Raw genomic sequence first — 26,597 nt, 5'->3', positions numbered from 1 at the left:
TTTTACCTTTTACCTTCAGTTACTCAGACTAAACAACTTATAACTCACAGAGATTATGATGTTGTGTTCTTTCTATAGAATAGAAAGTATTATTTTTCTTCATTATGTACGTTTCATACCATAAAACAATAAATATGTTAATCCTCTTAATTTCAGTGTCTCTGTACTTATTTATCCATAAACTTATTTGTTTGTATGTATAGCTATAAATAGCATCTATTTTTAGGCTAAATTTTGATATTGAACAGTTTGTTCATGATAATAAATTATTGTTTTAATTGTATATTAACTTTCTAAGTACAACCAGGGATTGAATGCATTCTGTACCTGTAACTTGTAGTTCAATAGAAGTCACATAGCCAAAGTTAGCTGTTACCATGTTTTTATGTTCTCCCAAACAAAATACCACAAATCATGATGATTAACCTTGGAATTATCCATTGACTCTAACCCACTTGGAGTATGAAGTTCATGATGCCACCAAACAATTTAATATAACCTTTGCTCTTCAGTGTCAAGATATCCAATTGAAAAGCAATATTGCTTTTAGTAATGAGAAAGAAATAAAAAACATTTCGACTATTACTTCAAAGTAATTGAACATGTTAATCAGTATATCAAGGAACTGATATTTCCAAGTAAATGTGGAAATGAATCTATTCATATTTATCTATGCTGGTGCAGAAATAGAAATACAGTCTATGACATGCAGTAGAGTAATGGCCCATTAAAAAACTGTAAGACATGACAAGGTGTGGCATTATTACTATTATTATTATATTATATTATTATTATTAAACGTACAATTACTGGTCAAAGGAGAATCAACTCTTCTTGGGCTAACAGAATCAGAACTATATTATGTTTATGCACAAGAAGTGGAACTTTACAGATGCAAACCTCTCAAGTCAATATTTGGTAAGGTAGACAATTATGAAATCATAACAGGAAAAACATATTGAAAGTAAAATGGATATGAATGAGTGTGACTCCAAGTCCTGTATCTTGTACCTCTCCCTTACCCAACAAACATAGCCATGAAACCCAGCCATACTGCTCACATCTCAAAATCCAGCAAGAATATAAATATATGAACAAGATAAACCACTCATTTCACCTTCTGTAAACTTTACATTATATTTTGATTTGAACCAAACTTTACACTGTGTTTTGATTTGAAGAATCATTTTAGCAATAGTTTCCTTCATATATTTATACATACATATATAAACACATATGAATATATGCTTTTATTTTTAAAAATATTGGCCTCTTAGGAGAGCTTGTCCCTAATGTATTAAACTTGCAAGTTCAAAGAGGATCATGGATTGGAAACTAGTGGAGCAATTTTTAAAGGAGAGGAAGCTTACTTAGCCAGTAATATGACCTTGTGGAAATCATTTAACCTTTCTGGGTATTAGTTCTCCTTCCCTGGGTTTTGACGGGATGGTGTTTATGATACCACCAAGTTCTACATGGTATTATTGTACTTAATTATATTGTTACTGGAGTAGAGCTTTCTCAGACTATATGTTAATAACCAGAATATCTAGAAAATGCAGTAGACCTCTCTAGTGAACAGTAGAGACAGAAAAGTAATAACATGAGTCGCCGGGAATTAATTGTAATTCTATTTTACAGAGTAAAGTTTAACCTGGAAGAATGCTTGTTCATCTTTTCCTTGAAGTAAAGACTGAGTAGGTAATGGAGGCTCCTTTTGCTCACAGCTCTGCTGACTGATCAGGGTGTCTGCATAGTTGGGCTGAGGAAAGATCAAGTGACTCTTCCGAGAATCCGTGGTGAGAGAAACCTCATGCGAATAGGTCTGAAGGAAAGCTCTCACTCCATCTATTCCCAGAAACTGGGAGGAGGGCACTCCCCCGACAGGGGCACCCGCAGACTGCACAACTTGCAGCATCCACCACCTTCTCAGCCTGAGAGCCAGCAGAAGGACAAGGAAGGCAAAGAACAAGCAGGAGACCACCGCCACTGCTTATGACCAGGTAAAAGGTGAGGAGAGAGTCATCCTGGGTCTCTGGGGAGGCCTGGCTGCTGAGGTCAGAGAGGATGTCTGGGATGCTGTCAGCCACTGCCACAGTGACACTGACAGTGGCAGAGAGAGGGGGCTCGCCATTATCTGTCACTGCCACGATGAGATTCTGCTTGAGGGCATCTTTGTCCAGGAACGTCCTGACCGTCCTGATCTCCCCCGAGTGCAGGCCCATGGAGAAGAGGCCGGGCTCTGTGGCCTTGAGCAGGCGGTAGGACAGCCAGGCATTCTGGCCAGAGTCTGCATCCACGGCCACCACCTTGGTCACCAGGTAGCCTGGCTCAGCAGAGCGTGGGGCCAGCTCCACTCCACTGGAGCCATCCGTGGGGAAGGCGGGGTACAGGATTTCCGGGGCGTTGTCATTCTGATCCAGGATGAACAGAGTCAGGGACACGTTGCTGCTGAGGGGAGGGTCCCCAGAGTCCCTGGCTGTCACTCTCAGCTGACATTCCCGGAACTGCTCATAGTCAAAGGAGCTCAGAGCATAGAGGGTGCCAGTCTCTGAGTTGATGGAGACAATGGATGACAGTGGTGGTGCCTCCAAGGAGAGGGTACTGTCCTCGATGGAGTAGGTGACTAAGGCATTCTGCTCACTGTCTGGGTCGTGGGCAGTCAAGGAGTAGATGGAAGCTCCCCTGGGGTTGTTCTCCCGGATGTAGGCAGAGTAGGCTGACTGGCTGAAAGTCGGTGGGTTGTCATTGATGTCTGCCACGTGCAACAGGATGTGAGTGTCTGTAGACAGAACTGGGCTCCCAAAGTCTTCTGCTCTCACGGTGATGTTGTACTCAGACACCTGCTCCCTGTCCAGAGCCCTGTCAGTCACCAGGGAATGGTAGTTGTCCACCTTCTTTTCTAATTTAAAAGGCAGATCGCCTGCCATGGAACACAGGACTCGACCATTTTCACCAGAGTCTCGATCATGCACGTGGAACAGAGCAATCACAGTCCCAGGGGGAGCGTTCTCAGGGATTGAGCTGGTGACAGAGGTGATAGTCACTTCCGGGGCATTATCGTTGACGTCCAAGACTGTGACATGAATCTTAGCTCTCCCCTTGAGTCCGAGTCCATCCTGAGCCTCCAATTCTATTACATAGCATTCTGCATCTTCATAATCAAGATTTTGTAAAGTTGATAATTCTCCTGTTTCAGAATTTAGTTGGAAAATATGTGAGGTCTCCTCAGGTATTGTAATTTGAAAATATCTTACCTGCGAATTGATTCCTTCATCTGCATCGGTGGCATTCACTGTGAGCAGTACTGTCCCCTGTGATACATTCTCAGGAACACTGACGGTATACACAGGCTGGGTAAACACTGGGGCATTGTCATTTGCATCCAGGACAGTCACTCGGATTCTAGCAGTGCCAGTACGGACAGGTTCTCCCCCATCCCGTGCTGTGAGCACAAGATGGAGAATTGGGTCTTTCTCCCTGTCCAGGGCCTGCTCTAGCACCAACTCTGGGTACTTTACTCCATCGTTTCCCCTTTGGAGTCTCAGAGAGAAGTGATGGTTGGGGCTCAGTTCATAGCCCTGGAGAGAATTTAGTCCCACATCCCGGTCATATGCACGTTCCAGGGGATGCTGGTTTCCCACAGGTGTGAGTTCACTCATTTTTAGTTCTAGCTCCTCTGCTAAAAAGCGAGGGGCGTTATCATTAATGTCGGTAATCTCCACCTCCACTGAATAAATTTTCAATTTATCCTCAACCAGAACATTGAAATTTAGCCGACATTGGGCGCTCTGGGCGCACAGTTCTTCCCTGTCTATTCTGTCTGCGGTGACTAAGCTGCCGCTTCCGACATTGAGAGCGAAATGCTGCTTCTTACCTCTGGAAACAATGCGAGCCCCTCTCTCTGATAGTTCCCGAGGCTCCAGCCCCAAGTCTTTGTCGAGGTCGCCCACAAAAGACCCCTTTTCCATCTCCTCGGGAACTGAGTAGCGAATCTGGGCAACGCTGATCTCCCACAGCGTCCCCAGAAGAAAACAAAGCAGGAATCGCTGAATGCAGCCTCTATGGTTTTTCTCAGCGACCATTGTTTCCTTTAGAAAGGTTCTCCTTTTTCTGTAGCCGGATCTGGGTTAGCTCTTGGCTTCTGTTCCCCTCTGTAGTAAGTGTCCAGAACCTAAGTCTGGAACGTCTACCCTTAGGGGACTTAATTACTGTGTATTATGGAGCGTATGAGTCTGATCTCCGAGAGCTTTGTGCCTTAGCACCCAGAAAGATTATGTTGGTCCTCTCCCTGAATTTCTCTAGCTGATTGGTGGACAGCGGCGCCCAGAGGCGAAATAGACTATTGCTCTCTCTCTGAGACATTGAATGTTTTGACTGGCATACTGTATAAACTGTCTATTAAGGAAGAAATTGAGGTCATGGGATTGGATTCACCTATAGGATCATAGATTTAATGTTGGTTGAGATTTTCCAGAGGATCTTGTACAAATCCATTTAGGCCAAACGTGTTAAAATATCAGTTCTTAAAAAAATCAATCTTTAGAATGTTTTTATTCTCAAGTTTTGTTATCTTTTCCTTCAGTTATTCAAACTAAAAAAATTATACCTAACAAAGATTATAATTTTTGTATTCGTTTTGTAAAATAAAAAGTTTATTTTTCTGTTTCTTATGTACTTTTCAGACCACAAACAATAAATGTATTGACCCTTTTAATTTCAGTGTCTTTTTTCCTATTAATCCATATGTCTAGCCATACACTTGTCAGTCTGTGTGTGTGTGTATATATATATATTATATACAATACACATACATATACATGTATATAATATTATTTATGCTACATTTTGATGTGGTACTAATTTGCTCATGATATTACCTTATTACTATTTGAATTATGTATTAATATTCTAAGGTCAGTCAGGGATTGAATGCATTCTGTAATTGTCCTCTCGCAGTTCGTTAGAGGTCACACAACTGATACTAGTTGTTACCATTTTTTGATGTTCTCCCAAACAAAATAGTACAAAACATGATGACTGGAACTTTGGAACTCTAACCCACTGGAGTTAGATGGCTCATGATGATACCAAACAATTCAGTTACTTCTGTTTCTCCGTTTCAACTTGATCAATTGAAAGGTGTTTTTTTTTAAATGAGAAAGAAATCAAAAGCAATACTATCAAGACATAGACATTGACAATGGAAATGTTCTTCAGTACATCAAAGAAATGAATCTCTGCATATTTACCTCAGCTGATCCTCAGATGGTAGAAATAGAATTACAATTTATCACATGGGAGACAGTGATAGCCCCTTGATAAAGTGTAAGGCATAAAAATGTGTTGAATTATCACTTAAAGTTCAATTCCTGCTCCAAAAAAACCCTCTTCATGGGCTCAAATAGACACAATGACTTCAAATAAAGTGAATCAGAACCAATTAGCCCTGCACTGAAACCTGAAGCTTCACCCATTCAAATTTTCCAAGTCAACATTTAATAATATAGACATTTATAAAGCTCTAACAGGAAAGATTATGCTAACATATTATGAAAGAGAATAAAAGTGCTTAACTCCACTTCTTAAACCTTCCTCTAAAGCAACAAAAATATAAGGAAATCTAGCCATACTACACACCTCAAAATCAGCCCCCCCCCCAAAAAAGTAAAGGACAAGATGATCCACTCATTTCACCTAGTTTAAATAAGTGAAAGTTTTATGTCTTTACATTTTAGCTACTACAAAAAGCTTTTAAACTAGTAGTAATTTGAAAACACATCTTAGCAGCAGCTTCATACATATGTGTATATATGCATATACATGTATAAATATGTATGTGGAAATATGCATAAAATATGTAAAAATGTGTGGAGAGTTTGGCTATCTAAATCTATAATCTATTAAAATTTAAATCACATAACGGGTTATGTATGGATCTGAGTTTAGTGCAGCAATTCCAATAGAAGAGCTAACTTGTCTTAGTCACTATTATGACTTTGGGTAAATTATTCGACCTTTCTTTTTTCTTTTCTTTTTTTTTTTGGTGGGGCAGGGCAATGAGGGTTAAATGACTTGTCCAGGGCCACACAGCTAGTAAGTGTCAAGTGTCTGAGGCCAGATCTGAACTCAAGTCCTCCCGAATCCAGGGCCGGTGCCTTATCCACTGCGCCACCTAGCTGCACCCATATTCGACCTTTCTGAGTATTAGTTTCAATTTCCTAAAATTTGGGGTGTTTCCTGGGCAATCTCCATAGTATCTTCAATTCTATATTATGTAATGTTAATAATACTTTCACTGGTTAAATTCTTCTATGAACTGGAATTCATAGGCAGAATAACTAGAATACATAATAGATCTCTCTAGTGAACAATAGAGACAGAAAAATTATTACTTTTTTAAACCACTGGCTGAAAATTAATTTGTAATTCTGTTCTACAGAATAAAGTTTACCTGGAAAAATGCTTGTTCATCTTTTCCTTGAAGTAAAGACTGAGCAGGTAATGGAGACTCCTTTTGCTCACAGCTCTGCTGACTGATCAGGGTGTCTGCATAGTTGGGCTGAGGAAAGATCAAGTGACTCTTCCGAGAATCCGTGGTGAGAGAAACCTCATGCGAATAGGTCTGAAGGAAAGCTCTCACTCCATCTATTCCCAGAAACTGGGAGGAGGGCACTCCCCCGACAGGGGCACCCGCAGACTGCACAACTTGCAGCATCCACCACCTTCTCAGCCTGAGAGCCAGCAGAAGGACAAGGAAGGCAAAGAACAAGCAGGAGACCACCGCCACTGCTATGACCAGGTAAAAGGTGAGGAGAGAGTCATCCTGGGTCTCTGGGGAGGCCTGGCTGCTGAGGTCAGAGAGGATGTCTGGGATGCTGTCAGCCACTGCCACAGTGACACTGACAGTGGCAGAGAGAGGGGGCTCGCCATTATCTGTCACTGCCACGATGAGATTCTGCTTGAGGGGCATCTTTGTCCAGGAACGTCCTGACCGTCCTGATCTCCCCCGAGTGCAGGCCCATGGAGAAGAGGCCGGGCTCTGTGGCCTTGAGCAGGCGGTAGGACAGCCAGGCATTCTGGCCAGAGTCTGCATCCACGGCCACCACCTTGGTCACCAGGTAGCCTGGCTCAGCAGAGCGTGGGGCCAGCTCCACTCCACTGGAGCCATCCGTGGGGAAGGCGGGGTACAGGATTTCCGGGGCGTTGTCATTCTGATCCAGGACGAACAGAGTCAAGGACACGTTGCTGCTGAGGGGAGGGTCCCCAGAGTCCCTGGCTGTCACTCTCAGCTGACATTCCCGGAACTGCTCATAGTCAAAGGAGCTCAGAGCATAGAGGGTGCCAGTCTCTGAGTTGATGGAGACAATGGATGACAGTGGTGGTGCCTCAAGGAGAGGGTACTGTCCTCGATGGAGTAGGTGACTAAGGCATTCTGCTCACTGTCTGGGTCGTGGGCAGTCAAGGAGTAGATGGAAGCTCCCCTGGGGTTGTTCTCCCGGATGTAGGCAGAGTAGGCTGACTGGCTGAAAGTCGGTGGGTTGTCATTGATGTCAACTATAATCAACGAAAGGTGAGCATAAGTCGCTAGCGGTGGAGTCCCTTGGTCTACGACTGTCACTGTGATGTTGTACACAGACACTTGTTCCCTGTCCAGAGCCCTGTCTGTCTTCAAACTGTAATAATTATTAACTCCTTTTTCTATTTTAAACGGCAGATTCTCTGGAAGAGAACATATGATATTACCATTCTCTCCAGAATCTGGGTCGTGCACACTAAAAAGGGATATCATAGTCCCTGGGAGAGAATTTTCTGGAACTGAACCAATGAAAGAAGTAATGGTCACTTCTGGGGCATTGTCATTTACATCCAGAACTGTGATCAAGACCTTAGCACTGGCCATTAATCCAGTTCCATCTTGTGCTTGAATTTCCATTTCATAAAACTCTGATTCTTCAAAATTCAAAGATATTTGATTTCTTATTTCCCCTCTATGAGAATCTAAGTGGAAGGTTTGGGCTGCTTTACTTTCGAGGTTCCTAAAGGAATAGATCACTTCCCCATTGACTCCCTCATCTGGATCGGTGGCATTCACGGTGAGCAGCCACGTTCCCACGGACACGTTCTCGGGAACACTCACTCTGTACACAGACTGAGTAAACACTGGCGCGTTGTCATTGAAATCAAGGACAGTCACCCGAATGTGCACTGTGCCAGAACGAACTGGATCTCCCCCATCCAAGGCCGTGAGCATGAGGTGGTGAACAGGCTCCTCCTCCCGGTTCCAGAGCCCGCTCCAGCACCAGTTTCTGGGTATTTGGCCTCACCTGTTCCTCTCTGAACATGCAGAGAGAAGTGGTGGTTTGGGCTCAGCTGGTAGCTCTGAACTGAATTCAAACCCACATCCGGGTCTTGTGCAGAAGGCAGAGGGTATCTTGTTCCTGGAGTGATTTTTTCATTAATTTTGAAGTCCAGGTTCTCTGACCCAAAACGAGGAGCGTTGTCATTAATGTCTAATATTTCTACTTCTATAGGGTAAAGTTTGAACTTATCTTCAATAAGAACATTGAAATTCAGCAGACACTGGGCGCTCTGAGAGCAAAGCTCTTCTCTGTCTATTCTGTCCCAGATCACTAAGCTTTGTCTTCTTACATTCAGAGCAAAATACTGCTTACCTCTGGAGACGATTCGAGCTCCGAGCCCCGACAGTTCCTCAGGTTTTAGCTCCAGATCTTTGGCGATGTCGCCCACAAAAGAGCCCTTCTCCATCTCCTCGGGTACCGAGTAACGGATCTGGGCAGCCCCGTTCTTCCACAGAGTCCCCAGGAGAAAGCAAAGCAAGACTGACCCTCTGTAATCCTGCTGCCTGTGCCCAGCAGCCATTGCTGTCTCTCTGACGAATTGTCTGTGTTCCTTTTTCCACTACTTGTGTCTGAATTCAGCTCTTAGATCGTCTATGCCCACTCAAGTATCTGCAGTCAAATTCAGAGTGCTCATAAGATGAATCTTTTTGCAGCTTCAGGTCTGTGTATCTCATCTGAAGGCTAAAAAGGACGGACTCCTCTAATTTCTCTTGCAGATTGGTGAACAGCGACGCCCAGAGTCCCAAACAATTACTCCAGGATTTTTGAGAAAAAAATACATTTTGTCTAAACACTGTTTTCCTTCCTAATAATTTCGTAGGTCTTCTATTCACATTCTATCATTCCCTATGAGAATCATGGATGAATCAAAATAATAATGTAATTGTTTCAAGTTATGACAATTATGAAGTTCTCAAAAATGTTGATAAAATGGGGGGAAACTACCCTATCTACTTAGTGAGGTTTTATTTATTTGTTTATTGACCCAAAGTCAAAGTACCTGACAAAATTTAAAATGAATTTGTCACTTTTCCTTTCTAGAAGAATGTCATTTAGAAAGTACTCCAAAAGGGGCAGCCTCCTGATACACTGGAGAGTCTATTGGTGGGGAGTTAGATGTGGGTTGGACTCTCTTGCTTTTCCTACTCTTTACTCTGTGATTTTGGCTAAAGTTTTCAACCTTTCTGGGCCCTAAGTTTATGGTCTGTAACGTGAGGAAGTTGGAATAGCTAGCTTCTAAGGTCTGTTGAATTCTAAATCTATCAATTCCAACCCTTTAAAAAAACCCAACTTTTTGTCCATATTGTTCTTTATGTTTGCTGGGCTTTGATAATTTGTTCATGAAAACTATGGCACTTTGTTTCTACCTCTTTTAATCTGAATAAGCACTTTATTAAGGTTTTTGAGACTCCACTTAAGCATGTCATAATTTATGATTCCTCTGATATATTGCTATGTGCTTAATTTCTTTTACTAAATGTATTAATTTTTATTAATAAACTCATCACAGAATTTTTAAAACTATGCAAATAATGAAACAAACAAATCTTATTATCAATTCATTAAAGCAACACAAAAAGTGGCTGCAAGTGACAATATATGCATTTTATCCCTTCTTTTATGTGGCCCAGACCTATAACTTCATCTGGGAATGGAGCTTCTCATAAGAAAATTCCCTCTACTGAAAGATTGTTAACTATTAGTCTTAAAGAATTGCTGAGATGCTGAGAGGTTAAGTGGCCTGCCCAAATACACATAATTCATAGGAGTCAGTGGCAGAACTAAACCAATGTCTCTGTGAGGTGAACTAAACAATCTGCCTTTCTCTTAGGATCTTACGATCATTAGATTTATAGCTGAAGGGAACATCAGAATCAATCCAATCCAACTCCTCCATTTTAGATATGAGGAAACTGAGGCTCAGGAAAGTTCAGTGAATTTCCCAAGGCTGTACAGGTAGCAACTGATAGAAACACATCCTCATGCACTACTGTTAGCAAAGTAGCCTCAATATTACTCTCAGCATTTGCTCTTACTCTTGCTGCTATTTGATTTTTTTTTCTTTATGAAGATTAAATCAAGGGGGGCAGCTAGGTGGCCCAGTGGATAAACCACTGGCCCTGGATTCAGGAGTACCTGAGTTCAAATCCGGCTTCAGACACTTGACACTTACTGTGTGACCCTGGGCAAGTCACTTAACCCCCATTGCCCCGCAAAAAAAAAAGATTAAATCAAAATGTATACTCTCTTCTCTTGTGCTTTTTCATTATATCACTTCATATGTCTTCCCATACTTCTTCGCATTCCTATTTGCTATTGCATGCATCTTTTTTTAAGTAAATTTTCAAGATGATTTTAGATTCTTCCCACCTCTTTACATAGAGATGATAACTTGGGATGCAAAATGAAACACACACATATATTAGACATGGCCATTAAGAGAATTTATTTTGCTTGATTATTCATATTTATTGCAAATATTTGGTCTTTTCAGTGAGAGGAGTAGGAGAAAAAGCAAATAAAGTTCTGTTCATTAAAGAAAATAAGTTAAGTGTTTAAAAATGATGAACATCAGGGCAGCTAGGTGGCATGGTGGATAAAGCACCAGCCCTGGATTCAGGAGGACCTGAGTTCAATCTAGCCTCAGACATTTGACACTAGTTGTTGTTGACCCTAGGCAAGTCACTTAACCCTCATTGCCTCACCCCCCCCCAAAATGATGAACAGCAACAGGTAAGGGTCAATATACTACATTATAAAGAGAGAAAAAGGAAATATACTGAGTTTTTTTTGCATTGATAAACTAAGTATTTTCAAAAATTCAAAACTAGATAGATTAATAATCCACAACCAATTATAACCACAGAAACCATAAAAGACCAACACTGCTAGTATAATGAGCAAAAAGAGTAGAATTTTGGAAAAGCTGAATTAAAACTTTCTCCATCAGAATCCTAATACTTAAAACAGACTTTATCCTGAACAAGCCACAGACTTAACCTAAACAAGCTAAAAATATCTGAACAACTTAGAAAAGTAGTTTAAGGCACTATATAGGTATATATTCCAAGCCTACTTTGAGACAAGGATGTTGATGAAGAAAGAAAATATTCTTTTTAAAGATGAAAAGCAGACAGGGGCAAAGGCCAATCTAAATCAGAGGACACATCGGTGGCAGTATTCCTGAAACCTGTTGCCCAGTAGTTTTGATTAATAAAAGATCCTAAGGGGCCTCCATTTGTTGTTCTTTTGTTTGTTTGTTTGTTTTGTGGGTCAATGAGGCTTAAGTGACTTGCCCAGGGTCACACAGCTAGTCAGTGTCAAGTGCATGAGGTCAGATTTGAACTCAGGTCCTCCTGAATCCAGGGCTGGTGTTTTATCCACTGTGTCACCTAGCTGCCTCCCATTTGTTTTTCTTTTTAAAAAGTTAAATTTGACCTTAAATGGGTCTGAGGGCACTCAGAGATTGCATTATTACAGAGTTTTATTATTATGATTTTTGAGGATGCCAGGTCCTACCTTACAGCTTTCAGAAGCAACCCAACAACTTGGCATAAGAAGCGCTCCGAAAATTAAGGGCAAAAGCCATTGTCACCATGATGGGAAACAACATAGAAATTAGTCCTGGAATCACAAGTGGCTAAAACCACAGCTTGCCTGGAGCAAAGGATGATTGAGTCTTTTCACTGATCTTTGGCAGTGTCTTCTGAAATCTGTATGAAAGGTTACAGAAGCCTGAAGTATCAGCTTGAAAGTTGTGATCTGCATTTAGTCGAAGGAATGTCCTCAGTATAGCATGAGGAGGTAGGAAGTTAGTGGCAGCAGAGCCAGGCCGATATTTTTTAGGAAGATCTGTCTGGCTCCAGGGTAATACTAGTGGCTAGGACAGGGAGTGATGCCAGAGCCTCTGGAGGAGTTGTTTTCTTGAATATTGGCAATATAGGAAGGTTGGAGGACAACAGAGGTAATGCCATTATCACAACATTACACAGGACAATATCTGCTGTTGGATGGTGGATTGTTGGGGGAGGGGGAGATTTCCCTTATTTGTGACTGTAATGTTGATATGTTTTACTGCAGGATCTGTTCAGTCTGAGGCTCCAAATTTTAGCACTTTATAGTAGTTCCTAGGTAAGTATTCTATCCCATAGGACACATGGCCTTCTTTGAGAATCATCTTTTGATTCATACCTGAATCTTGCTCCCTGATCAGGTAGGTCAATGAGTGGGTAATGGGCCTTCTGGAAAGGACTGAACTCTATTTAAAGATAATTTAAGGCACATTGTCATTGTAATGTAGGATTTCAATCTGAATATTGCAGTGTGTATGATCTCCTACTTCCTCTGCTTGTACATCCATAATATTTATACCTATACCTACATATACCTTCCAAATGTAATATTCATTTTTGTTAGTATTTCCCTATAAATTATAGGATTTAATTAAGTTTGATTAAAAATACTTATGAAGTACCCACTAAGTACAAGGATTTTATGGGCTGTGAGTTCTAGAACACTATAGTCTCTGAAGAATTAAAATTGAAGATCCCTCAAAGAGCAATGGAGATGTGCAAAAGTGGATATGAGCAGGTTGCAATACATTTAAACCAAAGAATTAGGAAGGTGAAGCATGTGAGACATCTCATCCACAAGTAAAAAAGATCAATAGTTAACATAAGGAGGTGAAGGCATCAGTTAGGATGGACAGACTCGGTTCCCTCTGAATGTCAAGAGAAAGTAGGGAAGACCTCTTGCATGTTGGGTTAACCCTCTAGTGGTGAACTCACCAGAATGCCTGGCATAGAATCACACAGAGTAAGCAAGTATGGAAAGTTTGGTATGTACATCACTGTAATGAATATGAAATACATTTTAAAAAATCAACGAGTATGTTCAGGATTCTGATGGAGGAAATTTGAACTCAAATTTTCCAAAATTATACTCTCTTCACCCATTGTCCTAGTAATACTAATCTACTTTTAAAATTTCTGAATTATAACTAATAGTATATTAATAATTTATCCAGTTTTAAGTTATTCAAGAGGTATTCATTCCAGCTTGAACATAAACAGGAGGCTTCCTGGGACATCTCTGAAGGATAAATGATTTGCACATTGAACTCTTCATTGCTAACCACAGTGCTGAAGATTGACCTTGTAGAGATCCTGAATGAAAGTAGGAGGATGATTTTTGACACCTATGATAGATTGATTGTGGTCCAAGCAGTGTTGTTTTGGAATGCATCCACATAATCCACAGCAGTCAGGGCCAAATAGTGGGACCTTTGTTATTCCAGGTTGGGAAGTTTCTTAAATACTAATCCAATATATTTACTGCCATCCAAATGTTCTTTAGCTGATAAGAAGAAATGGTCTGAAGTGGTAATGTTCTAGGAAATTGACTCCAGAATTTGCATATACTGAAGGAGTTAAATTATTTTTCTCATGTCACCTCTAATTTTAAAGTGACAATACTTCACCTGAAATATGGCATATTGTTGTTTACAATTTGCATTTACATGTTTATATGGAAAACATTTAAGTGATCCTCTACAAATGTCCAATTTCAACTTGGAGTGAATTTGTCTCTCTTATTTACACTATCTCTATTCTGTTATTGACTAGTTAATACCTTCTTTCAGTGTTTACCATATTCCCCATTCACAACTAATCTGCAGTTTCAGATCTGATAAATCTTGGGCTTCCAGTCCCAGGTTCTTCTTAGATTTCCCAACTCAGGCTCCTTTACCATTTCCTCTGGAATCAGAAAGGAAAACTGCTCAGAAAGATCTAATCCAGACAAACTATCCAAGAAGAGAAAAAAAATATTGCTGCTTCAGTGCTCAGTTCTTCCTCCATTTGATATTTCATTTCACTACTGTGCAAATGCTTTTCCATTTTCCAAGACATAAAATTCTAGATCATTAGTGAATTTAAATTTTCCCAATGGAAAAAAAGGCCAATGACAAGGCTCTAAGAGACTTTTTGACACAGTCAGTCCCCCAGAGTGTGTGCCTAGTGGCTCTTGGGGAGTGAATCATAAACAGGGAAATCATCCAATGAAACTCATTCTCTGCTGTAGATCTACTTTGGGGTTCACAGTGCAGCTCCCATGAGGCTTACTCTGGAGCTGCAATTTTTGTGGTATCATTGATTTTAACTCCTGATGAATACATTTGACTTAAAATGAATGATGGTATTACTTACAGAACTCTTTCTGGTAATTCCAGGAAAATGTCCTATTGTCACATAAGACTTTCTAAAATTTTAAATTAATTTTTCCTTCCAAATACGTTTTAGTAGTGCCTTTTAAAAACATCACAGTCATTTTTATTTTTTTTTTCTTGGTGGAGCAATTGGGGTTAAGTGATTTGCCCAGGGTCACACAGCTAGTAAGTGTTAAGTGTCTGGGGCAGGATTTGAACTCAGATACTCCTGAATCCAGGGCCGGTGCTCTATCCACTGCACCACCTAGCTGCCCAGTCATTTTTATTTTAGCACCCTGTCCTCATCCACCCCCATCAACACTTCCTTATAGAAAGATCGTTGTTGCTCATCTTTTGATTTTTGAAGAGGATCAATAACAACACAGGGTGATGTCTACTTGTGCCATGAATTAGATTTAAACCAGGCAGAGGTGCACAAGGTCATCAGATTCTCTCTTTCTTTCAGAGTCATTGAAGTCCAGTGGCAAAACAGAAGTCAAGATGACAAGTGATGGTCTTAGATACAGTGGATGACCACTGTCATCTTTGATGTCTGAACCAAGCTTTAAGCCCTCCACAGCACCTGTTTCAGCTGCCTTCATGACTGTTGGAAAAAATTGTTCTCATCCACCAATTCTACTGGGGGAAGTCTTCACATGCTTGTGGTAGACACCACCCCACCCCAATTCACTGATGGGTTTGAGGCTCGTTGGTTATACTCAACCTGATTTAGCTTGTCTGCCAAGATGGTTTGCCTGTGTGTGACCATTTGGCATGCTACGGCTTCTTGGAGCTACGCCAATATAAGCACTGAGTTTGTAAGTATAGGCAACACTGGGCATATGTATCCACCTGTTAAGTACTCAGAGGAGAAAACTGTGTTTCATCTTGTCTCCTAGAATTAAACTTATTTTCATTTAAAGGCACTTAGTTTAAGCAGCAGCAGCAGCAGCAACAGAAACAGCAACAGTAACAAGAAACAATGATTCTATGTTATCCTTTCTTTCTGACCATTTCTGGAAGCTTTCCAGTATACTTCCTCAAACCTTTATTGCTTTTATCTCTGTCATTGAGATAATTTATTTTATATAATTTTTAGTTTTTTATATACTATTTGACATTTGTGCACTCTAAAAAATTTTCCCTTGTTTTCCTAAGTTCTCCAACAACTTAAAAATGTATAATTCTATTATTCAAAAGTTAACTAGACTTTTCACTGATCTTTGGACTATATCTTAGCTGTTCATCTATTTACAAAAAGGACACGATGCACACATTGTTAGACAGTCATAAAGTCTTGAAAATATTCATCATTCTGTGGTTGGGTTTACTAGACAGCAAACATCTAAAAGTAAAAAATTCCCCCAGCTGTCTACAAAATGTCAACTCTTCTTTTTATTAAGAATGGAAAAAAGTGGGTTGATTTTTCTTGGAGGTAGTGGTTTACTCATCACTGTATTCTTAAGCAGAGATTATATGACCACTTTTAGGAATTTCATATGATTCCTATGCAAGTCAGGGTAAGCACCATGTAATCTTTGAATTTCCTTCCATCTCTGAAGTCCCATGATTCTCTCTTTTCAAACTGCCCAATCCACTATTTTTCTCATTAGACCAGTTTTATGCAAGCTATCTTTATTTGCCATTTAACAAGTACAATGTTCCATTTTTCCAGAGCTGAATAAAAACTGAGGATGGAAAATGGACTTCAGTTAGTTGAACTTTGGCTACTTCTGAGTTTCTTTTTTTCTATGGGGCAGTGAGGGTTAAGTGACTTGCCCAGGGTCACACAGCTAGCAAGTGTCTGAGGCTGGATTTGAACTCAGGTCTTCCTGAATTCAGAGCCAGTGCTTCATCCATTGCACCACCTAGCTGCCCTTCATCTTCAAGATAATATGAAAGAAGGTTCCTTAGATGATGAAAATAAGAACAAAAATTTCTTACATCATGAAGCCTAGATCTCTTACTGTTTATGAACGTGAAACTCAAACAAAACTTCCAGGAAGTTTTGCTTGATGTAAGTCTCTCTTCAACATTGACATTTATTATTACTGTGATAGTAATGTTAAGAGAGATGGCAATTTTCACTCCATTCTGTGTTTCCAGAAAAGAGTTTGGAGTAAAATAGAGTGCCAATGGAAATACTGCCAGGGAAGAGTTCATGAGATTGAATAGAAGCACACTTCTATTATTATTCTATTATATTATGCCACAGCATAATAAGCATACATTAGAAAGATGCTGATTAAAAGGAGCTTCATAAAATGTGACTGAGTTCAAATTTTAAAAATTTAAATCCTAAATCTATTATTTATACAGAGTTAGGACAGATAAATTCAGTTCAAACAAATCAGTAAACACTGGCCCACAAATGATTGTCCCATATCACAATAAAGTTTCACATTTTGTTTATTAAAAACACTTTTATGCACTCAAAGATGACAAATTATTCTAAGACAGACTTACTAGCTCATGTGCTGATGGAGGGATATTACAACAGGGAATGATGAAATTATTAATCTCACAGACTATGTAAGTTAAAACATGTAGTAAATGCAGGGATCTTACCTGGAGAATATTAGAATTCTCTTTACCTTCAAGTAAATTCTGACGTGCCAAAAAAGGACTATTTTTTTCCACAAATTTTCTGATGCATTAAGAGTAACTGGCTCTTCTGAGAGCCCATAGTGAGAGTAACTTCTTGAGTATGTGTATGGAGAAAAGCTTGGACTCCATCGATGCCAACAAAATCTGAGGCAGCAACACCAGCAAAATGGCTAGTTCCTGATCTCAGCAGCGTCGAAATCCTCAACCTGCCTAACCTGAGCATTAGTAAGACAATGATGAAGCCAAAGATAGGAGGACACTGCAGCCACAGCCAGGACTTAGATAGAAAGTGAGCCTTGATTCATTGGGGACTTCAGGACAGCCAGATGGTTGAGATCTTTTTTTTTTTTTTTTGCGGGGCAATGGGGGGTTAAGTGACTTGCCCAGGGTTCACACAGCTAGTAAGTGTCAAGTGTCTGAGGCCGATTTGAACTCAGGTACTCCTGAATCCAGGGCCGGTGCTTTATCCACTGTGCCACCTAGCCGACCCCGAGTGGTTGAGATCTGAGAGGACCTCAGGGATGTTATCAGCCACAACTATCATGACGTTGACAGTGGCAGAAAGGGGAGGCTCTCCATTGTCTTGTGACTGCTACGACCAGATTCTGTTTAAAGGTGTCTTTGCCTAGAAAGGCCCGGGCAGTCCTGATCTCTCCCGTGTGTAGGCCCACAGAAAATAGGCCTGGTTCTGTGGCTTTGAGTAGATGTAGCACAGCCAGGCATTTTGGCCCGTGTCTCTATCCACTGCCACCACCCTGGTCACTAGGTATCCTGGCTCTGCGGAACGAGGAGCCAACTCCACTCCGGTGGAGTCATCTGTGGGAATACAGGATATAGGATTTCAGGTACGTTGTCATTCTGATCCAGGATGAAGAGAGTCAGAGACACGTTGGTACTGAAAGGTGGGTCTCCGGCATCTTGGGCAATCACAAGCAGTTGAATGTCACGTAATTGTTCATAATCGAAGGAGCGCAAAGCATAGAGGACGCCAGTGTCAGAGTTGATGGAGATGTAGGAGGAGAATGTCTTCCGCAATGGAGTAAGAGACACGGCCATTCTCTTCGCTGTCTGGGTCTTGAGCGATTGTGGAATAGATAGAAGCACCTCTGACGTTGTTTTCTCGGATGTACGCAGAGTAGGATGCCTGACCGAAGGTGAGGGGGTTGTCGTTAGTGTCTACCACGTTCAGGGGGATGTAAGTGTCCGTGAACAAAGGCGGGGTCCCCCGGTCTGTAGCGGTAACAGTGACATTGTACAGGGAGACCTTTTCCTCTGTCCAGGACTCCAGCTGTTATCAATTTGTGATAATTTCCATAAGATCTGATAAGTTTAGAAGGCAGATTCTCGGGTATGGTGCACATCACACGTCCATTATCCCCAGAGTCCCGGTCATGCACATTTAAAAGGGCAATTACAGGCCCTGGGAGAGAGTCTTCAGAGACTGCCCTCGTGAGAGAAGTTATACTTTCTTCGGGAGCGTTGTCATTTACATTAGAGACTAAAACCGGGACCTTCGCTTTCCCCAGGAGCCCAGGACCGTCCTCGGCTTGTGCTTCCATCGCATATAAGACAGATTCTTCATAATCTAGATTTTCCGTCGTTGATATTTCACCTGTAACAGTGTTCATCTGGAAAATCTTTGAGGTCCTTTCAGCTATTTTCCTGAAAGAGTATGTCACTTCCCCATTAACTCCCTCGTTGGGATCGGTAGCGTTCACCTTGAGTAGCAACGTTCTCACAGGCACATTCTCTGGAACTCTCACGCTGTATACGGATTGAGCAAACACTGGCGCATTGTCATTTGCATCGAGGACAATCACTCGGATTCTAGTGCTGCCTGAACGGACAGGATCTCCCCCGTCCGAGGCGCTGAGGGTGAGCTGGTGAACTGACTCCTCCTCACGGTCCAGGGCCCGCTCTAACACCAGCTCTGGGTATTTGTCCCCGTCTGTTCCGATTTGCACAAGCAGTGAGAAGTGATGGTTTGGGTTTAGCTGGTAGCTCTGGATTGAGTTCCACACCCACATCTGAATCAAATGCTTCTGGGAGAGGAAATCGCATTCCGGGAGCTGCAGTTCACTGACTTTTTACTTCCACTTCTTAAACTCGGAAGTAGGGTTTGCTATCATTGGTATCAGTTATTTCCACTTCCATTCCATAAATATTCACTTTGTCCTCCAGAAGGATGTCCAAATTCAAAAAACACTTTGGGACCCCGGCACAAAGCTCTTCCCTGTCTATTCTGTCTGCTGTGACTAAGCTGCCGCTTTTGGAATTCAGAACAAAATGCTGCGTCTTACCTCTGGAGACAATTCGGGCTCCACGTTCCAAAAGCTCGTGGGGCTTCAGCTCCAGGTCCTTGGCTATGTCGCCCACAAGAGAGCCCTTCTCCATCTCCTCAGGCACAGAGTATCGGATCTGCGCGGCACAAGATTCCAAAGCAGAGGCCTGCCCCCTGCATCCATGGAACCTCTGCACAGCAGTCATTTGGATCTCACTGATACAAACAATTCCCGGTTCCACCCAGACGTCTGAATCAATTCTTGCCTCCTCTGAACGAGAAGGGATAGTATCATCAGAAAAATCTGAATAGCCCAGGCTTCTGGCTGTTAGTGCAGTCGGTCTGATCTGGCAGTGTATTGTGCTTCAGGAGCAGCGAGGGTTGGATGGCTCTTTCCTGGAACTGGTCTTGGTTATTAGTGAACAGCGACGCCCAGAGGCCTCTGCAATGACTGCAAAACTATCCCCTCAAATTCCATTCCACCCCACCCCCATTGTATCTAGATCTAAATTTATTTTTTCAGATTAGGAATGGGTATACAACTTGTTCATTCGCACAGAATGTAGTAGGGCGTTCAATAACATAAGAATTAAATGACACCTTTTTGTATGCTCTGGCGGATACTTAATTCATCATTTGGGTACTTTCCCCGTTAAGTTGTTCTTCATGGATCTACCATCTCACCGAAGACCTTTGTCTTCTTTCTCTACCTAGGAGTATCACTGTAGATATCAAGAATTTTCCCGTTTTTTTCTCATTTTTGATATCTGACTAATCCATTTTCTTTTCCAGTATCCTCAATACAATATCGTTTATTTATTTTTTTTGGCGGGGCAATGGGGGGTTAAGTGACTTGTCCAGGGTCACACAGCTAGTAAGTGTCAAGTGTCTGAGGCCGGATTTGAACTCAGGTACTCCTGAATCCAGGGCTGGTGCTTTATCCACTGTGCCACCTAGCTGCCCCCCAATATCGTTTATTTTTAAATAACTTATTTTTACAGATTGCTTGAAGATTTAGATGTATTTTGTTTTAGTCTTTTCTTTCAGCTTTCTTGTTTATTACATATGTAGTTATGTAACCAGGTATTAAGCTCTAAGTGTTTCACATGTCAACACTGAATGAGAAATCAAACTACCTTTCCCCAAAAGAGAAGAACATATCTTCAGAGGAGAAAATGGTTGATTTTTCACAAGCTAAACACGGTGGTTCCTCTCTAATGCCATTTTCCACATATATTGTTGCTAAATTCAAGACCAACCATACATCCATTTTTATTGTAGGTTAATTATAGACCCTTATTTGGAAGAGATCAGAGAAGGAGAGGCAGAAAGGAGGAGGAGAGGGAAAGAGGAAGGGAGAGAGGGAGAGAGAGAGTGAGGCAGTGTAGGTTTGGTGGTCAGAAAAAAGTTTAGATTCAATCTCACTTCTGAGGGTTAGTAGCTGTGTTATCCTAGGCAAGCCATTCAACTTCCACTCTGCCTCAGATAACTCTCCAGGATTCTCTAACAAATCACAGATGAGTTAGAATCTACTTTCGTCAGGTGTGAACACACCAGAATTTCCTCTCATAATGCTATAATCACAAATCCTTCTTTTATTGCAATAGGACTTGATTAAGGAGGGGCGGGGGGGGGGAAGAGGACATGTAAAGAAAAAATGAGTTTCCTGTGCCAAAGGGGTAGATTATGGTTAACTAAAGTAATGGGACTGATGGAAAATTTGTTGTTGTTCATGTGTTTCAGTCATGCCAATTCTTTTTATTTTTTTTATGCCCAATTCTTTATGACCCCATTTGGGCTTTTCTTTGAAAAGATACTGGATTTTGTTTGCCATTTCTTCTCAAGCTTGTTTTACAGCTGAGGAACTGAGGCAAACAATTCCTCAAGTAAAAAATGTCCATAGGTCCAACAGTACGGTTTGTGGATCTTTGCATTTAGAGTATGAGGGGGCCCTTATGTTCAGCTCTTTTACAGGAAATTAATAGTAAGGAGAAGAAATGGCTTAGAAATCCCGGAGCTCTGATATGTTCTGACTTACCTCCTAAGCAAAACAACTAGTAGCTGTAATTTAAATCAGAAAATTGCCAGTAAGAGAGTAACTGATTAGAGATGCTGAAAAAATAACTTATCAATGTTTTTGAAATATTAATTACTTGCCCAGATACTGCACAAGTTCTACAGAAGCCAGGGCCTTTCTTAAAAATATTCAGATGTTTGGATTTTCACGAATTAGTAAATCGATTAAAATATTTACAGAAAGACTATAGCAATAACACAACGAAATCTTAAATGAGAAAATCCAGAGCTCACCTTCTGAATGGTGTATGCGTCTCCGAGGTCATTAATTGTGCACAAATAATATTTGTGGATTGTCAGCATAAATGAGATTGTCAACTTCTACCTCAGACCTTTTGCGTTTAATAAGTTAAATCCTGCCTTTCAAGACCTGAGATCTATTTTAGATTGTATGAATAAGGCAGAGTTTCTTTCACTGGGGTTTGGGGGAAACTCTGGGTGCAGCCATGGAGCAAAGATGTCAGAGAAAACAACTCAACACATTCGAATTAGAGGCTCTCCGAAAGAGGTAGGCTATAGCCATTGTCGCAGTAATAAGAAACAATGCACATTAGGGCTACTGCCACAACTAGGTCAGGACTACATTTCAGAATAAGGGTCCAAGGCAGTTAAAGGCACGACCACCTCATCTCAGGAAGAGTGCTCTGCAGGTTGTAGGCAAAAAACCAAGTGCAGAGCCACAGTGGCCAACAGAGGGCCTTGTCCTGCACAGAAACAGCGGTCAAAGTCCTCGAAATTCAGCTGCAGCAGATGGTAGGACAGCCAGAACTAGTGTCCCAAGTCTGCGTCCAAAGCCACCATCTTAGTGACCAAGTAGCCTCAGATTGGGATAGAGAATGTTCGGGGCATTGTCATTGAAGTCACAATAAAAACTCACACAATGGACACTGGCGCTGAGGGAGTGAGAGCCGCCATCTTGGGATCTGTAGAGTCAGTTCGAAGGTGAGGAACTGCTCATAGGTCCAAGGAGCGCTGCGCAAAGATGTCCTTGTTGTGGATAATATACAGAAAAATAAAAACAAACAAACAAAAAACCCAGCTGCACCTGAGCCAGGTGCTGAAGACGGAATAGGACAACTCGACCATTCCTTTCCAGGTATAGGTCAGAGGCTGGAGATACATGCCAATGGAGGCTCCAGAGGAGTTGTCCTCAGGAACTTGAACAGCATAGCAAGGTTGGAGGAAAACAAGGGGATTGGCCATTGATATGTCATCGATGTGCAGGGCATGGGTTTTCACTGGAGGCTTTCCCTTATGTGTGGCAATCAGTGATGTTATAAACTTGTGGTCTCTTCTAGATCCAAGAGAGCTCTCTGTACCAGCTGGTAGTGGGTGTTAAAGAATGGAACAGTTTTCACGGGACATGTCCCTGTAAATAACAAGCCACTTGGCCGTTTTCTTTGGAATCCTTGTCAGGAGAGTTATAAAAGTCCTCGGGAATGGGATTGCTGATTGTGGTAAAGGTGACTTGGGGGATTGTCATTCTCATCCAGGATTTCTATAAGAATTTTACAGTGAGACACATGACCTCACAATCTTTACTTTAGATAGTCAGCTCTTCAAAAATCTAATCTCCCTTTTGGCAATATTTCTCCCCAATTACTATAGAGACTAAAAAGGTTGTGTGATGTCTCTGGAACACTTTTGAGGCGTTATGAAACTCTTCCATGGACTCCCTCGTTCAGGTCCATGGCCACCACACCCAGCATGAGCATCCCAGGAAGGTTCCCCCACACTCGCAGACTCTTTTTCTTTTTTTCTTTCTTCTTCTTCTTCTTCTTCTTCTTCTTCTTCTTCTTCTTCTTCTTCTTCTTCTTCTTCTTCTTCTTTTTTTTGGTTTGTTTTTGGGCAGGGCAATTGGGGTTAAGTGACTTGCCCAGGGTCACACAGCTAGTAAGTGTCAAGTGTCTGAGGTCGGATTTTAACTCAGGTCCTCCTGAATCCTGGGCCAGTGCTCCTATCCACTGCACCACGTAGCTGCCCCTCACACGCTGACTCTTTAGACTGAGACTGAAGGGATTATCACTGGCGTCACGACAGTGATCTTAATTTGAGTGGTGCAGTTTAAGGCTGGGTCTCCTCCGTCCACTGCTGTGAGGACCAAGTGGTGGATACACTTTTTCCCAATGCAAAGGCTTCTCGAGGACTAACATTGTTGTTTACTGCCATCTGGACCTTCCTGCAGGTCTAAGGAGAAGAACTTTTTGGGAACAAGACTGTAAATTTGGGAGAATTGATATTAGAATCTTGATTTTCAGTTGGTTCTAGAGGAAATCTTGCAAACGGAATTCCAGGTTCTAATATTTCCATGTTCTTGTCATTTTGGCTCAGAAAAGGAAAGTGCTCGTTGATATCCTGTATTTCCACATTTATGTGGAAAATACGAAAAGGGTTTTCGACCACCGTTTCGAAATTTGAGAAGAAAGATGACATTTTCCCGCACAACTCCTCTCGATTTAATCTCCCCTTAACACAAAGGTCGCCATTCTCTTACGTTCACAGTAAAATACACCTTTTCGGCTCCGGAGAGCAGCCTGATCTTTCCACTCGGCCATTCCTGGGCCTCCAGTCCCAGATCCTTGACGAGGTTCCCCACCACCGAACCTTTCTCCATCTCCTCGGGAATCGAGTAATTGATGTGCTCGGAAAGCGAGCGGCAGAACAAAGACGCCTAGAAGCGAAACGGAGAAAACTGAGGCTTCATTGTCCTTCCTCTCTGCTCCACGCTGCTGATCAGCCACCTCTCCCGTTTCAGCGGCCGTTCTCAGACTGCGTTACGAATCTTTAGTTGAGTGTAAGCTTACATGTTAAAGAACAGAGGCCCCTTTCCTCCGAAACGGCGAACCCTTGCGAACTGGGACAGAATCCGAGGAGCAGCCAAGCCGAACGTATGAGTCGCAGCTTTCTTCTATTATGTGTTCTATGAAGCTGCGCAGTAAATCGTCCAGCTGGCGCACAGTGGCTCTTCTGCTCCGATCCAGGTCTGGCTGGGCGTGGGCTGACAGAGACGCCCAGAGGCTCAGACTCAGAAAATCCACAACGTTGTAGAAGGAATAAACATCCAGATATCCAGCAAGGACTGAATAATTTGGAGGCACAACTGATCATGAAACTACAGGACCACTAATACTGTGGTAAGAGAAAACACTCACCAATTCGGTGGAAACCTGACTCCTCTTGAATTTGTGCTGTAATTTTTTTTTTTTGGTTGGTGGTGAGGAGAGATGATTATGCATATTTTGTACATGTGAGTCCTTTCCCCCTTTTTAATCGATTCTTTCCTTTTGGGCATGGTTCAAATTTATGCAAGCTTAAAAAACCCACCTCTGATTCTGGTATAGTAAATGAAAAATAAACATCTCTCACAAAATCAGTCTTCATCCATGCTCAAAGTGAGTTTTTATTATGACAATCCCATTTGAGCCATCTGGAATGCACCTCACTTACCGCTTAGAATCTCTACTCTAGTTCGTTTTCTGACCAGTTCAGATGCCATTCTGTACAATGCTCTATCGCTTGTGAATTAGCTTTGCATTACTCTGTATACCATGTATTCACAGCATACATGTTCCACCTACCAGCAAACTGTGAGTTCTTTTCAGAAAGAGACTGTGAGTCTTGTTTTTGCAGACCCTGAACCTAGCCAGTACTTTGGGCATAACAGGCATTCAATTAAGGTTGGTTGAATTCAATTAGACAACAGGAAAGCATGGTCCAATCTTCTGTTCTATCCCAGAGAACAAGAAGGGCAGCAATAATAAATTGAGACCCTTAATATTCTGCTACTCAATGAAGCTGAGTAGTTCTTTGCATTTAGCATGAAATATTTGGGATCACTCATGGTATTTATTTAACTGCTTTTTCTTCATGCATCTGCCATGCATGATGATTGTTCAACATTTGATTAATTATAAAGTTATAGAAGTCAGAAGCTTGAAACATTTCTCAAGAAGTCATATATTCCAGACTTCTGCCTAGAAACGTTCCTAGGAAGATGCAAAATCTGAGCAAATCAAACTATCCCTTCTCCACATTTGGATTCATGTTAATATAAGTCCCTGGGCTAGAAAAATTAGGAGAAAGTAATAACAAGAGGGTTGCATGTAGCCTTTGGAATGTGGAAAAAGAGAGGACATCTTGTACTATTGGAAAACTTCTCAATCACCTGCCTCCTCTACCTACTTCTCTACCTCCCTGGGTTACTATCAATCCTCAACATGTGGGACCCCAAAAGTAAAACCGCAGAGATAGCTGAATGGAATGTTACCTAAAACATGGTAAATGGAAAGGTTAATATACTTTTACAGTATTAATGATTAATCTAGGAAGCAGTGAACTGGGGGAAATTTTACAGCAATTTTCTTTGACAAAGGTGTAATTTATCAAACATATAGGGAATGGAATAAAATTTATAAAAATAAGAGCTATTGCCCAATAGAGAAATGATCAAATGATATGAACAGGCAGTTTTCAGAAGACAAAATCAAATAACCATATGAAAAAATGCTCTAAATCACTAGTAATTAGAGAAATGCAAATTAAAACAACTTTGATATACTACTGTACACATATCAAATTGAACAACATGACAAAGAAGAAAAATGACAAATGTTGGAGGGGTATGGAAAAATAGATATACTAATGCACTGTTGTTGGACCATTCTGTAGAATAATTTGGAACTATGTCCAATGGACTATAAAACTGTGTATACCCTTTGATCCAGCATAGTTACTACTAAGTCTAAATCCAAACGATCTCAAAGAAAATAAAAAGGATCCATATGTACAAAATATTTATAGTAGTTCTTTTTGTGGTAGCAAAGAATTGGAAACTGAAGGGATGCCCATCAATTGGGAAATGATTTTAAAAGCTGTGGCACAAGACTGTGATAGAACACAATTGTGCTATAAGAAAGGATGAAGGGGAGGGTTTCAGAAAAACCTGGGAGACCTATATGAACTTATGCCAAGCGAAGTAAGCAGAACAGCAGAATAATTTACACAGTAACAGTGATATTGTAAATATAACCAATTTCGAAAGACTTAGTTACTCTGTGATCCATGA

General features: G+C 41.3%; 3 protein-coding genes and 1 pseudogene across 3 annotated transcripts in view; all 4 read right to left on the bottom strand.

Annotated features, from left to right (window-relative positions):
* The window catches only part of LOC122740066 (protocadherin gamma-C4), a 249,367-nt gene that overhangs the window by 203,761 nt on the left and 19,009 nt on the right, over window positions 1-26,597 (bottom strand). The window lies entirely within an intron of this gene.
* On the bottom strand, window positions 1,631-4,239 carry LOC122742074 (protocadherin gamma-A2-like). Its single transcript, XM_043986068.1, is given in 2 exon segments — window positions 1,631-1,990; window positions 1,992-4,239. Coding segments are annotated over 2 exon segments (2,454 nt in total). The 5' UTR covers window positions 4,086-4,239.
* On the bottom strand, window positions 6,437-8,994 carry LOC122742068 (protocadherin gamma-A5-like). The gene is given in 5 exon segments (XM_043986049.1): window positions 6,437-6,967; window positions 6,969-7,393; window positions 7,396-8,281; window positions 8,283-8,306; window positions 8,308-8,994. Coding segments are annotated over 5 exon segments (2,442 nt in total). The 5' UTR covers window positions 8,884-8,994.
* LOC122742055 lies at window positions 17,195-25,028 on the bottom strand (annotated as a pseudogene).

The sequence above is a fragment of the Dromiciops gliroides genome, chromosome 2, assembly GCF_019393635.1.
Source record: "Dromiciops gliroides isolate mDroGli1 chromosome 2, mDroGli1.pri, whole genome shotgun sequence".
Taxonomy (NCBI): domain Eukaryota; kingdom Metazoa; phylum Chordata; class Mammalia; order Microbiotheria; family Microbiotheriidae; genus Dromiciops; species Dromiciops gliroides.
This window is presented reverse-complemented; position numbering and strand designations above follow the sequence as displayed.